General features: G+C 43.0%; 1 protein-coding gene across 5 annotated transcripts in view; it reads right to left on the bottom strand.

Annotated features, from left to right (window-relative positions):
• Positions 1–14,514, bottom strand: part of CDC123 (cell division cycle 123) — a 30,750-nt gene that overhangs the window by 13,247 nt on the left and 2,989 nt on the right. For all 5 annotated transcript variants that reach the window (XM_077337946.1, XM_077337945.1, XM_077337944.1 and 2 more), the window contains 8 exons: positions 14,322–14,393; positions 13,674–13,734; positions 12,811–12,843; positions 12,324–12,419; positions 11,383–11,489; positions 4,514–4,562; positions 3,376–3,451; positions 1,252–1,374 (listed from right to left, as the gene is read on the bottom strand). In XM_077337946.1, coding sequence (XP_077194061.1) covers positions 1,252–1,374; positions 3,376–3,451; positions 4,514–4,562; positions 11,383–11,489; positions 12,324–12,419; positions 12,811–12,843; positions 13,674–13,734; positions 14,322–14,393 — 617 coding nt within the window. The remainder of the gene's footprint in view (positions 1–1,251; positions 1,375–3,375; positions 3,452–4,513; positions 4,563–11,382; positions 11,490–12,323; positions 12,420–12,810; positions 12,844–13,673; positions 13,735–14,321; positions 14,394–14,514) is intronic.

The following is a 14,514-nucleotide window of genomic DNA, read 5'->3' as shown; positions in this document are numbered from 1 at the left end:
ACAAAGGTATGATTTTCTGGTTAAACACACTTGTTATATCAGCCTTTCTCAACTTTTCCACTACTGAGAAACCCCTGAAACATTCTTCAGGCTTCGAGAAACCCCAGAAGTGGTATAATTGTGCAGAATATGGTTGGGAAGCATAGCTGTGTACATGCCCACCCAAGGCCCTACCTATTCCTACCCCCTACAGGTCCATTATTGGCCATTTGGGGAGGGAGTCAACATGACCATATATGGTCATATCACCTAATATATGTTTAAGAAATATAAAACATATATTAAAAATAAGTAACTCCAAGCCATTCGGAAAACCCTTAATGAAACCCTGGTTGAGAAAGCCTGTGCTATATAATGGCTTCTTTTTAATCTTTGCTGAAGCAGGAAATTCCTTGCAGCATTGACCCTCCTTGACCCTCAAGAATTTCCTGTGAAACATTTCCAGAAAACTCTGTTCCCAAGCTAGTTAGTTGAGAGTGTCATATTATTCACTTTTTGGATCTCAGAACAGTCCCAACTGACTAAGTTCAATGTTCCTCCAGTACAGCCTGTAAAATTACAGCTCTGTAAATAAATGTTATTTTTGTGGACCAAATAGCAGTTTATCTGAGAGCAGCTGGATGACTTCTGGGTCACTGAAAGAACTATCAAATTCAGTTGTGACTGAACCCTATATAACACAAGGTCCATAATCCCTCACAAATTAAATATCACCATGTAGCACTAAGCCATGCAGGAGATGAATGTTTTGTGAAGAGCTTTAAAGAACCACAATGAAAGCCACAAACATTTCATTTTTTCCTTCTTGAGGCATAACATAACGCCAACTATCACGTTTCTGAAACCTTACCCTAAGTAACTGTGCACGCACAGAGGAACTTCTAATGCAGTTTTTCACAAGGCTGAACAACTTTAAAGTGAACCACTACTTGTCTTTCCCCAGCACAAAGAAATCTGATTAGAAACTTCAAATAATACCTTTGATTACATGCATGATTCCCCTCTTCTCACTCCCACACTTGGTTACTGAACCTGAAACTTCTTGTTTGGTTGGGTGGTTTCACTGGTACCACAGTCTGCCTTGAGGGGTTCCTCGGGCACCCGTGCAGGCCTGGCTATTTTTGGCTGACAGCAGACGCCAAGATCAGCAGGTAAAAGAGCATTCCAGACCCCAGAGTCAATTTTAAAGACAACCTTTAACTTCTAAAAAGCACCGATTCCTTTCTAATGTTAGTTAAAAAGGATACTCACAGTCTTCATCAAAGAATTTATATTGTATGTGTTTCTTGAAAAACTCCTGTATACATCTACAGATCTCTTCTTTTTGTTTGGAGATGTGCTCATAGTACTGAGTGTAGTCCCGCTGAGATATACCTGCCAAGAAAAATCATATCAGCCGTGCATTGCTAGTGTAATGAGCAGAAACAAGTAGCCTGAAATGTGGTTCCTGGGTGATTTTCTTAGATGGAAAGACCACGCAACATTTATTCTTTTTCTTTACTGACACACACAAAAGGTCTCAGGTAGCTTTTTTTTAAAAAAGAAAGGCAGATCCAGCAGAATGTGAACCAAAATAACCCTTTTTCTTTTCTAAACATCTACACTGGGCATTTGGCTGAGATACAATGCCTGAACATTTCTCACTGAGATGATCTGAGGTTGGGCAATACTTATTTTAGAGCGTGCTAGGACTATTTTGAGCAAGGGGGTGGCACCAAAGGGTCCTTAAGCAGATCTACTCACTATCCTACTTGCCTATGCAACGGGGCTTACTCTCAGGAAAGGATTCTAAGGATGGCACAGATAAGGAAAATCAGCTCCTATTTTCTGAGCAGAGATATTTTCCTCCTCGTACAAATCCCATAGAAATAATCTACATGATTTCACTTCTGATGGGAAAAAGAAAATACATCCAACAAAGAAAGATTTCTTCCTATCAAACTCCCACCCCACCACATGTCTGCTTTCTTCTTCAAGCTCAGAGAGGCACATTGGCCTCAGCCCTTCTCTCATGAGACAGGCAAGTGACTTGCCAAGGACAGCCACTGCACAGCTCTGACCCAAGTGGGCTGCTGCTGTTCTTGCTGCATGTGGGGGGTTCGTTCTTACTGGTAGCCTGCATGGGGCAATTATTAGTATGAGACCCAGGTTCAAATCCCTGCTCACCGTGAAACCCACAGTAGGACCTTGGGGCAGCCACTTTCTGTCTGCTTAACCTACCTCATAGGATCACTTTTTGAGGAATAAAAGAGAAGAGGGGGGAGATGCAAAGCAACTTGAGCTCCTTGCAGGAAGGAGAATGGAAAAGCAAGGTGTTGTGGTTGCCACCAGTCCAACCTAGAAAACACACCAATGTAACAACTGCAATGCCCTGTTGTGTTTCCCGACATGCAGTACAAGGCTTTGGCATGGTGCTGGGGTGGGAAATACATACAGGCAACAGTTCAATCTGAAAGCCACTGTAATTCAAACAGTAAACCACGCTAAGTGCAACTTAGCAGAAGATCTTGAAGACTTTTCACTAGCAAAGGAACTCCCTTTGCCTTACTGAGTAATGGCAGAGGTGAAAATGTCAATTGCTGAAGATACCAACCAATTTTTTAAAACTGTCAATCTCGAACCAAAAAAATATGGCTAACCAAAGCAAAGTAAAGCCTACATGTTAGGTCTAGGGATTAGGTAAGTAACATGGAGTTTTGGAAACTGTCAAGAGTATCACCCAACATGCTCATAAGCAACCTTCTGGCAACCCTAATCAAGCCTCAGATTCTGAAAAACGAGAGAGAGAGAGAAAGAGAGAGAGAGAGAGAGGCAGATCCAAGTGGGTAGCCATGTTGATTGGAAGTAGCACAATAAATTTGAGTCCAATAGCACCTTTAAGCCAGCTTGGTGAGAGCCAGCTTGGTGTGGTGGTTAGGAGTGTGGACTTCTAATCTAGCGAGCCGGGTTCGATTCTGCGCTCCCCCACATGCAGCCAGCTGGGTGACCTTGGGCTTGCCACAGCACTGATAAAGCTGTTCTGACCAAGCAGTGATATCAGGGCTCTCTCAGCCTCACCCACCTCACAGGGTGTCTGTTGTGGGGAAAGGAAAGGGAAGGTGACTGTAAGCTGCTTTGATCCTCTTTCGGGTAGAGAAAAGCGGCATCTAAGAACCAACTCTTCTTCTTCTTCTTCTAAGACCAACAAAGATTTATTCAAGGTGTAAACTTTCATGTCCATGCACACTTCCTCAGGCAATGGAACAAAAATAAAATAACAGAAACAAAAATTGTTCCATCGTCTGAGGAAGCGTTCATGCATATGAAAGCTCATGCCTTGACTAAATCTTCATTGCTCTTAAAGGACTCAAATCTTGTTGTTCCCAACATACTCACCTATAAGCTTGTTTTCCTTTACAAAGCATCTGAATTCTGCTCCAGGAATTAATTCACACCATTTTCGGAGCACAAGCTGTCAGAGGAGAAAACCAAACAAAAGATTTCCAAATTCTTCATTGCTACAGAATACAAACGTGTTCTCGACGTCACTTATTTCAACAAGCCAACCAAAAGAGTGGAAATTATATTCTGAGAGCAATCTTAAACAAGTCTACTCAGAACTACCCTACTCTGGAACTTACTCCCAGGATTCAGATTGCAGACTTTGGCGCTTTTCCTCTCCCTGAGAAACGGACACTTTGGTCTTCCTGTACCTCCATTAACAACCTCTGATGCCACAAGAGGTTGTCAAAGCCTGTCTTAAAAGGAGATTATGGAAAACAAACCCAAAGGAAAAGCCTGTTGCTAGCTACCTGGAGCTTCCACCAAGGCAAGGGAGCCACTGATTGACCATTTGCACACCCTCTGTTAATGGTTATTCCCAGGCCTCTGGTTGGCCACTGGGAGAAACAGGACACTAGACCAGATGGCCTTTCAGTCCAGTACAGGCTCTTCAACTCTTCAAACACAGGTCTGCCTTGTTTGGGTCAGCCAAAGAGCCATCTAATTGGGCATCCTGTTTGCAACAGTGGGCAACCTATTTAACAAGCAGAGTAGGTGTGAAAACAAAATTCTGTTATGTTGACAGCAATGACTCCCCTGACCAAAGAGCCTTTTCATGGAAAGGCACTCTCATTAGCAGAATGTATCTTGCGGGATGCAACCTATAAGCCCATTTTCCTGCACTGGGATACAGGGTATGCTAAAAAAGTAAGTGGTGTGAATTCAGCCAAAGTGACAAGGCCAATTATTTAGTCAGATGTCATTCAATCCTAGTGCATTGGTTCTTGAATGCTCCATTTTGTTGATTGTACTGAACCACTATGTGTGTAATCGATCTTGAGACCCTCTGAGAAAGGTAGATTATAAATAACATAAATTTAAAATAAGTTGATCCAAGGATATTTGCACTTTCAATTGTTTGGATAATTGGAGGTGTTCTGTATTTTTATTTAACACATGGAAGTAAAACCTGAGCTTTAATGCCATTAATTCCATGTGAAAAATCTGCCCAGAAAACGGAACTTCCTCTTACCTCATACTGCAAGTTGGGGTCTGGGGAATCATCATTACAATGGATAAATCTGGGGGGAAAAGCAAATGCGCTAGACTTGTTTTTCATTAGCCTGGATATTAGCATGAAAATATTGCCAATATTATGATTGAAAAATGACAATTACAAAGCAAAACCTAGACACTGGAAAAGAGCATGGCACTCTTAATTCACCACCGATGCAGTGTCCCACACAGCACAACTCAATGTGCTTTTATATAATGTAAGCAGGAAATATCTTCCAAGTCACACAGGCTTTGAAGAAAAAGAAATCTGTATTGATTAGACCCCTTCTTCCATCATCAACAAGCCACGCGTTTGAGGAGTCGGCTACGAAATTCGACTCCATTCACCAACATGAGTGAGCTTCACTATTGCAACTCTGAATGCAGAATATAGCTGTCTATGAGCAGAGTCTCTTAATCTTGCTGCTTTTTTGAGAGGCATCTTTAAAAAAGGGATGTATTTCCTTATCCCCACCCCTACCTCTGGGGTGTGTGTGTGCTCCATTCCAAACATGTTTTTCAGGTGATCTCCCATCCAGGCAACTTATAGCTTGTATCTACTGCATTCCAACAGCAAAACTATATAATGTGCAGAGGTTAGAATGCTGGACAAGAGCTGGGTGGAAGTCCCCACTCAGTCATGAGCTCACCAAGCAACCCTGAAACAATCTCTGTTCCTCTCTGCTTACGTATCTCACAGGGCTGCTGTGAGAGCAAAACAGAGCCCAGAAACTTCAAATGACAAGAAAATTACTTTGATGCTAGGGAAGCTTTGTAACATTTTAAAAGGGGAGGAAACTAAATCTGAATTGGCATTCCCTGCTCCACGAAAGCCAAGTTTCTCTCCAAAACTCTGGGAATCTCTGATAGCTCCAGGCTAGGTACACAAAGTTAAACAAACAAAAACCCCTCCCTATGCCAGCTGCACACTGCCATCTTCTGGATGCTTCAAACATGTGCAGGTCGGTCAGACTTGGCTTCCAAGGGAGCAACCCTTTGAGGGGACTGCAGCAACATGTGAAGGAACGAAAGATGACAGCTTCCCCTTTTGACACACTCCATAGTTCTCTCCACTGTTCTAGCTTCTTCTTCTGCAGCCTACTCAAGCTTTTAATTTGGAAAACTGTTCAAGTGGCAACAGGATCTAGATCCAGGCACTTGAGAGTCTCTTAATGTGGGAGGGGTTTTTTTTTCCTTCTCTTTTTAGTCAAAAACTTTGAGAATACTTGAGTTCAAAACATTTTAGCAACACCCAAAATAGCCAAAGGGGCCCCAGTGGTGGGGGGAGTTATCTAACCTAACAATTGTTAATATTGATCAACACCAGTCAGGTCACTCATATATTCCAAGGACAACAACACCCTCATCTGAAGAGCAGAAATAACAGGCCTCCAGATTTGGGCCTGGAAACATCTCAGATCAATGGCCTAAGCCCTGGGGTTCCTCTAGGAAGCCTTCCTTGAAGCTTCACAAGACCACACAGCTACAGAGACCCTGTCTGGCCAGACTGTGACTTCTGTTTATACATCATTCGGAGCAGAGCCTGAAACTAAAGAAGGGCTCAGTTGAGCTCTGCTGCTTGCCAGAGCAACTTACTTAATGCCTCAGAGGTGTGTCCATGACCTGGAAGATCTAATTTACTCCTCCTTATGGTCTATTCCAAAACAATCCACTGACTGTTCTCCTTACTTCCTGTTGCAAACCACCTGTGTCCTGCATTATCGCTCCCCAGACTTCTAGCCAATTTTGACAGGATTCTCCAGGCACCCAGGGTGCCTAGCCAAGTACAATAGGATGGGTCCTTCCTATATTGACGTTGCATACACAACAGTTTCCTACCCCTGTCAGCATAGAAAAGTGTGTGACTGCCTATACACAGTTCTCCTGCAGAGAAGTGATTTCTGTAAGTCTAACAAAGAAGACTGAAAATTGTGTGTCCATTCCTCAAGACCACACAGTAAGCCAGTGGACAGTGGAAATTCAGCATGTTCTTAACTAGACCATTCTAGACTGAAAAGAAATCTTGCAATTTATTATGCAGTTCAGGAACATAAAATAAATTATTACTGTAATCATATTCCCATTTGCAATGTGATTTTTTTAAAGTCATTAAACTATAAAACTTTCCCTATGTAACTAAATGTAACCTAAAGGCATTTTCTCTCCCCCCCCCCAAGGTATAAACCAGTTCACACAACAGAATAAATAATGTACTCAATTTTCCACCTATTCAGCACTTTACTTCTGCATGACAATTATATTTCTCATTTTCCCTTGCCAGGGGTTATGAAACTTAATCAATACCTTAATAAATGAAAACAGTTTTGCAATTCATCAGGTCTACTCATTCCAGCTACAAGTGGGTCTATTCATGTGAAGTTAAAAACTCAAGGAAGAAACACAGCAAGATGCACAGTGAATTCTTCAAATGCCTGGCATTTCCCCCAGGTAAACTTTGCAGCATGGAATAGGAATACTTGCTCTGAAATTAGATTCAGGTGGATAGCCAGGTTGGTCCAAAGCAGAACAGTTTGAGTCCAATGGTACCTTTAAGACCAGCAATGTTTTATTCAAGTTCTAAGCTTTCATCAGCATGCACACTTCTTCAGATACCATGAAATGAAAATTATCAGTCATATATAGGCAAGGGGTGAGCAGTAAATTAGCATACGACATAAGGAAGATGTTTAAGAGATTAAAGGATCAAACAGGAATAAGAATCTTAGTTTATATGGTCACCATTGGTTTGGGTTTAATTTCGGGGAGAAACATTGGAAGTGGAGGGGAGTCTATTGCCCTACTTCAAAGAAGAAGATGCTGTAAAGTTACCTCTATACTTGAGAGGGGAAGAACTGAGTGTAATGGCAGGGTCTCAGTTAATTACTCTCAACATTCCGTAATCAAGGATACATTTGCCCATCAATCTCCAATTTTGACAGTTATTTCCTTCACTATCTCCCCAGAATTAAACAAACGGTAACCATATTAACTGATTTCTTATTCCAGTTTGATCCTTGAATCTTCCTTATGTTGTATGCTAATTTACTGCACAGGCTCTACTTATACGGATGGATTGGTAATTCCCACTTAATTGAAGTATGTGCACACATGGAGGTTTATTTCACCCTTAATAATTCCCTGTTTGTGATCCAGACCAGGGGTAGTCAACCTGTGGTCCTCCAGATGTCAATGGACTACAATTCCCATGAGCCCCTGCCAGCATTTGCTGGCAGGGGCTCATGGGAATTGTAGTCCATGGACATCTGGAGGATCACAGGTTGACTACCCCTGACCCAGATAACACACCGGTTAAAACTCGAGGCAACTGACCCTCAGTGGGTGATATTCGCCTAATGGGAAGAGGGCAGTCCCCCTCAGGGCCAATTACAGCTCTTCCTTGCCTTCCTCCACCTCCTCCTCTACAATGAAACACCTGCCAGAGCCTGGAGCTGGTTCTCTCTCCCCAGCACATCCCCAAGCCACCAACGGTAAGGCATGAGAGTGGGTCCAGGCTGAATTCAAACCAGAGGGTGAAAGTGTCTTCTATTAATGCATGAAAAATGCTTCTTTTTGTAGGAGAGGAATCTTGACATAAAGTCTGTTAAAGGGGTGCAGTTTGTGCGCCCAAACAGCAGTGAATTTCATGTCATTTTCATTATGGACAGCTTCTAAATAATGGCTAACTAAAGAAGCCTCAAGTTGTTTATTCCAGATTGATGTCAACTCAACTCCTGCAAAATTGAAGTCACTATCTCCCTCTGGGACCTTGGATGTTGCCAGTAAAATGTTTATCTTTTACTGACTTGTTTATCTCTTAAAAAAACATTTTTCTTTAAGACTACTGAGCACCCTGCACTATATGCGCATGTCTGTCCCCTTAAAATTTTTCTGTAAGCATTTTGTTTTAAGAAACAATTGCAGCTAGCAGGTACAATGCCATGGAGTCACTGCTCCAATGCAGCCATTTTCTCCAGGGGGACTGATCTCTTGAGGCTGGAAATTACCTGTAATTCCAGGGGATTGCCAGGTCTCACCTGGAGACTGGCATCCCTACATTCAAGCTCCAGACCTCACTCCACATAAATTTTAAAAGGCCCGCAAGCTAGTGTCTGTTGCATTTCAGGGTTCAATGGACTTTGCCTCTAACCCTTATCCATGGTTCCTCTATATATTTGTGAAACAGCCAGGGGGTAGAAGGTGCCCGGCTGTCTGAGTTGGAATAGAGCCAACCCTGATTGGCCCTGCCCCTACAGCTCCCACCCTCCCTCTCTGGATGCTAACCACGTTCCTCTCAGACGCACCAGAGACAGAGAGACACACACAGAGCCCTGCCAGACCGAACACTCATTCCCTCCTATTGCTCCTGCTGCGGGGGAGGCAGAGAGAGACACAGAGAGAGCCGCCCCTGCTGTGACAGAGGGAGAGAGAGATAGAGAGAGCTGCCCCAAACTGCACGCCAGCCCTGCTTCCCTCCTAAGAACAAGCCCTAATTACCTGCTATGCCTCTTGCTGTGAGGCACAGAGACAGGCAGCGAGAGGGAGAGAGACAGAGAGAGAGAGATCTGCACCTCCTAGTGTCCCCTGGGTCCTATCGCCCATTGCATTCCTGGCTGCAATGGGCTTTCTTGCTAGTAACTTGAATAAAACATTGTTGGTCTTCAAGGTGCCACTGGACTCCAACTTTGTTCTCTTGCTCTAACTGTGCCTAAGGGAAACTAACCTGGCCTGGATTCTGCCATTCAAATTAACTCTGGAGCAACCACATTTACTTGGACACGCATAATGAATTTTAGGAAGGTCCTTTATGGCCTGATTCTTGGCAGAAGGGCTGGGGCACTTCAGAAACAAGCTTTCTGGGAGGAATAGCTTTTAAAGTACACTGCAGTGCAACACTAGCAGAGTTAGTCCAGTCTTAGCCCAAGTGATTTCAGTGAACTTAGGTTTGCGTAATATTGTATGGCAAAGCTCTTACAACTCTGCATCTTTTTTGTGGTTTTGTTTACCCTGTGTGAGCCTCCGGTTGAGCCAGTTTCTAAGACCGGCTTTCTCAACCAGGGTTTTGTGAAACCCCTGGGGGTTTCTTGAGAGCCCTGGAAGGGTTTCCCGAATGAGTGGGAATTAATTATTTTAAAATATATATTTTAACATGTGTTAAATATTTATCAGGTGATATGAGTATATATGGTAACGTTGACCTGCCCTCCCCCTCCCAAAATGGCCAGTGGTGGGTCTGGAGGGGGTGAGTGCTTCCCAACCACATTCTGCACGATCTTGCCATTTCTGGGGTTTCTTGAAGCCTGAGGAATGTTTCAGGGGTTTCTCAATGATAACAATATTGAGAAAGGCTGCTCTAAGATCATTTAAGGTTTAAAAATGCCCATATTTCAGATTCGCCTAAATAATCAAGCTCTTTTTGTCAGTTGAATACTTGGAAGTAGCTTAATGACTGAGGGTACCATTAATGTCTGCTTTGAAGGAAATGTGCTGGTAATTAAGAGACTTTACATGACACATACACCAGATCCCAATTTTCTAGATCCCAAGAAACTTCCCCAACCATTCTGGATCATGAGAGTCCAAGAGATCCCAATTATCAAATTAGATACAGCAGAACTTATAGCAAAAAATGAACAATGTTGCTGCATAGGGACAGGAAATGAAAACTGCCATGTGGGGCCAAACCAAAGATCTATCCTGTGTCCAAAAGTGGAAGAAAAATGTTTCTACGAAGCTCCCTAGCAGGGCATAAATGAAAGAAACCTCCCATATTATGTTTAGAAAACAATAGCTACAGTTGAGAAAGCAAAGTTGCAGCAAGATTAAACAAGAGAATATCATGACTGGCAACTCTCTCAGCTGATTAACAGTAGTTTGCACAGCCGCTAAAGATCTACATTTTCAAAACTGGCAATGATTAAAAATAAAAAGGCTGAAACCATGAGCAGGAGCACACCACGCACTGAGATCCTTCGTAATATCTTTCAGAAAGGAATCAGAATGCTTTTATTGGCATATATAAGATAACATATTAAAAGTTAGACATTTAAAGGGTTACAGAATTCATGAAATCATGAGTATAATTTAGAATAGCCAGCAGTATCTTGACTACCATCACAATAAATGCAGGGTCTTTATTACTTAATAAGACATTAATCAGATGCTTCTCATCAACACAGAAAAATTTAATTTTCTTCAAGTAACTCACTAAAGCGGGGGTCATCAATCCCTGGTCCACTGCCCGCTGAAGGGCCAAGAGAGCCTCAGCAGTGGGCCGCAGCTCCCTCTCCCCGCCCCCCCGCTGCGAGAAGCTCGCCAAGCCATGAGCAAATTGGGCGCAAACATGCAGGCACGGCAGCTTGCACATGCACGTTTGCACAGGGCTGCCGTCCATGCGCAGCGCCCCCGGGTCACCCTCTCCCCCATCCCTTGGCATCGGGCCGCAACCGAAAAAAGGTTGAGGACTGCTGCACTAAAGGACGACACAGTTGAACCAACCTAGGACATTCAATAAGTCTATGGTAAAGTGTGTCAAGAACATTACATCCATACACACAGAATCTCTTAGAAACAGGAATTTGGAGACATCTGCCCTGAGTTACGTTTGAGCGGAAGTTATTTAAATGTGCTAACAGTCATGCTCTTCTTCAAGGGAATCTGTCCAAAATTTGGAGCTATACTGGGATAATCTTTTATGATATGATGTCCCAAAATCGAGGTGATCATACACTGCTAGTAACAGATCCCAATAATTGGGCACAGATGTCTTCCAGTCTCTGTATCTTTCATAATAATTGGGGAAGGAGTCAGCCCTTCAGAAATCAGATAATCCAGGACAACTGTACTCACGGTTGAGTGAAATCTCGAGTAATGAAGTCTGAACTTTTGAAAAGAAGGAAGATGTCACTGATGCATTTACACTTCAAGGAGCTATTCATAGCTATCCAGCAGGCATCCTAAAGGACAGAGGATCATATGAGAGCGTAATTTCCAACCAGGCATCAGAGAGTTGAGACCCAGTGGGGATAGGACATTGATTTGAACAGATGAGGCCTGGGTTAAAAGCCCTGCTTGGCACTCAAGTAACTGGGTACCTTGGACAAATAAACACTATCAGAAAATACTGTTTGTGAGGCTGAACTGCAACGCCATTAAAATTTGCCACCTCCCCTTTCACAAGTTCCTCTTACATATTGCTAGGCATGGACAATTAACTGAAGTGCAACTGGACAGCTTTTCATACTAAAGAAAAGCCATCTTTGCAGCTTTACAATCCAGTGAGTGAAACACAGCAAGCCTGTTCAGTTAATACTCCCTACGGCTCGAACTGAAATATGCTCATGTGCAAGCACGTCCAAGTGGGACACTCTTCCATGTTAAGCAAGAATGGCCTGCAGCCTTAATGCCAAAGGCCCAGCACGCTTAATTAACTGTTTAAGGCTGCACATCTTTGCCAACATCATCATATTTTGAAACTGCACAGATTGATGTATTTCGGTGTATCCAACAGCAGCTAGAGGCTGAAGGTCAGGCAATCAAAATTCCTATTTCTGAACAATTTGAGTAGAAACAGCTCCCATTATTTTTGAAACTTAATATTCCAATCTGTTAGTGAGAAAGCTGGGCACTCCTTGCTAGTCCAAATGTGCAACTCTGCCCCTTCAAGGAGAAATCAGCTTTAGCTCCACTTGTTCTTAGCAGCACCGTGTTTCTCTTTTTGAATTCCAGATGGCTCAGAGAACTATTGATTTTTTTAAAAGTTGACTGTGAGATTTAATGCATGTTCTCACCCTTGGAGCACTCCAATTCAGCTTGGGAAAAACACTGCCCCCAAGGGCACTGATGGCTTCTTGAACTTTCAGTGCAAACTCAGGGAATTCTGGGGCCTGGAGATTGCAGAAACAAAGAAACAGGGTGCAAAGCAGTTACAGGAAAGATTTACAGGTGAGGCAGACACAGAAAAGTTACCACTTTAAACAACCATTTCAATTTATTTTCAAAACTTAGGTATTGCCATACTGCACATCCCAACACAGGAACTGGTGTGGGACACCAGAAATCTCCACCTTCTTTTCTTAGTTATCCTTGAGGTCACTATTGTAGGAACAAGGGGAGTTCTGTTTCAGTTTTTGGAAAGAGGTCATTTCTCCTACAACAGTGTCAGAATAACCGGTGAACAAAAAAAACCCTTGAGGCTCTTAACTTTCCCATCCACTCAGCTGTATTTCACAACCACCATTCCCCCAGAAATAAAAAAAGATCCATAGAGAGTTTTACCGTAAGTGTTGTGGTGTTCTCATCATCAGACCACTGAAGGAGGAAGACAAAAAAAGGGTTACGTTCCCTTCCTTAAAAGTGAAGTCTGCCATGTTACTGTCAGGAAATAGCACCTAATTTCTCTGCACATTTCCCAACACAATTAGAAGTCATGATAACCCCCTTCTTCGGGCCAAGGGAGTGAGAAGAACAAACCATTCAGGTCCCAGAGCCTCCTGACAGTGACATTCTGAGACAAGCCTGGCAGACATCCCTTCCAGCATACAAGAAACAGCCCCATAAAGCTTGTACATGGCATTGCAGCAATACTGCACAAGGCACAAAAAATCACAGGACTTAGCAGGTGCTCCCTTTCCCCAGTGGCCACTTATGGGAGGGAAAATAAAACCCATATGCCTAAACTTGTTACTGGAGGGTGTCCACTTTCCTCACTGAAGGACCTCAAGCATGCTCACTCCTTGTAGCAATGACAGCTCCACCTAAGACCACCAACTCTCTGAGTCAGACAAAATAAAGAGCCAACAATTCAGTCCTTGGAGTAAAGTTCTGAAGAAGCTACAAGGCAGTTACTGCGAGGGTTGCCAGTTTATAACCAGGAAACTACTTGTCCTCTGTTGCAGTAAGCAGGATTACAGGACTAAAAACAAGCAATTTTTTTAAAAAGAGAGAGAACTGAAAATGTTCCACGTTTCCCAAATTTAAAAGTTGCAGCCTACATTGGGGGAAGGGAGGGGAATATCAATCAATAAGATAAGATATAAAACGAACACTTGTCAAGGATGCTTTAGGATGAATCTGCAATCAGCAGGAGCCCTTTCCAACTCTAGGACCTTGCAAATAAGCTTCCAACCATCTGTACAAACCTGATTTTCCTCTGCCTCATCACAATCGCCATCTTCTTGGGAACATGTTGGGAGGTCTTCCCTAAAAAGTGGGAAGACAGAAGCCGTTATTTTGCTCCATATGAGTGAAAGGAACACATTTGTTCCCTTCACTTGAGGAAGGCAAGAGAAGGTGCTACAAACAGAACATCCAGAATGTGGGGGGAGGGACTTCTCTCCAGGCCCTTCTTCAGATAAAACCAATGGGGCTACATGCATTCCTTTGCTTCTGTGGAGCAAGAGACTATTCTGTGAATGTACTCACAACCACACTGCCCTGATCCAGTTTTGGGAGGGTAATATATAAATCATCAAATCTATCAATGAACAAAGAAACACTTTGGATGGGACACTTCTCCCTAGCTCTCAGACCCTTCAACAGATTAAAAAAATGGGTGCATTTCCCTCTACCCCACAGAACTGCTTTCCATAAGGCTTTCAAAACAAGAGACAAACAGAGGTGGTTTGACATGGCTGTCGCCTGCCTCTGCATAGCAGCCCTGAGCTTCCTTGATGGCTTCCCATCCACGTACTAGGCAGGGCCAACCTACCTAGTTTCTGAGATTTTATGATTTGGCATTATTCTAGGTCATTCAAGTTAGGTCACTTCTAAAAGACAGAGACTCTTACCTTCCTGAAACCACCAGAGTCCCATCGTCCAGTAAGTAATCTTGCACATTCTGTGGCAGTGGAAGTATGATGCTGAAGAAATTTAAAAAAAACACACACACAATTGAGGACAATACACACAAAAAAACATAGCACAATTCCCTGTGATCTCTGCAATTATTTGTTAGTCTCCTCTTCACAATCTCATCATGAC

This window comes from Paroedura picta, chromosome 5, assembly GCF_049243985.1.
Source record: "Paroedura picta isolate Pp20150507F chromosome 5, Ppicta_v3.0, whole genome shotgun sequence".
In the NCBI taxonomy this organism is placed as follows: Eukaryota; Metazoa; Chordata; class Lepidosauria; order Squamata; family Gekkonidae; genus Paroedura; species Paroedura picta.
Note: the sequence above shows the minus strand (reverse complement) of the source record. Positions and strands in the feature narration are given on the sequence as shown.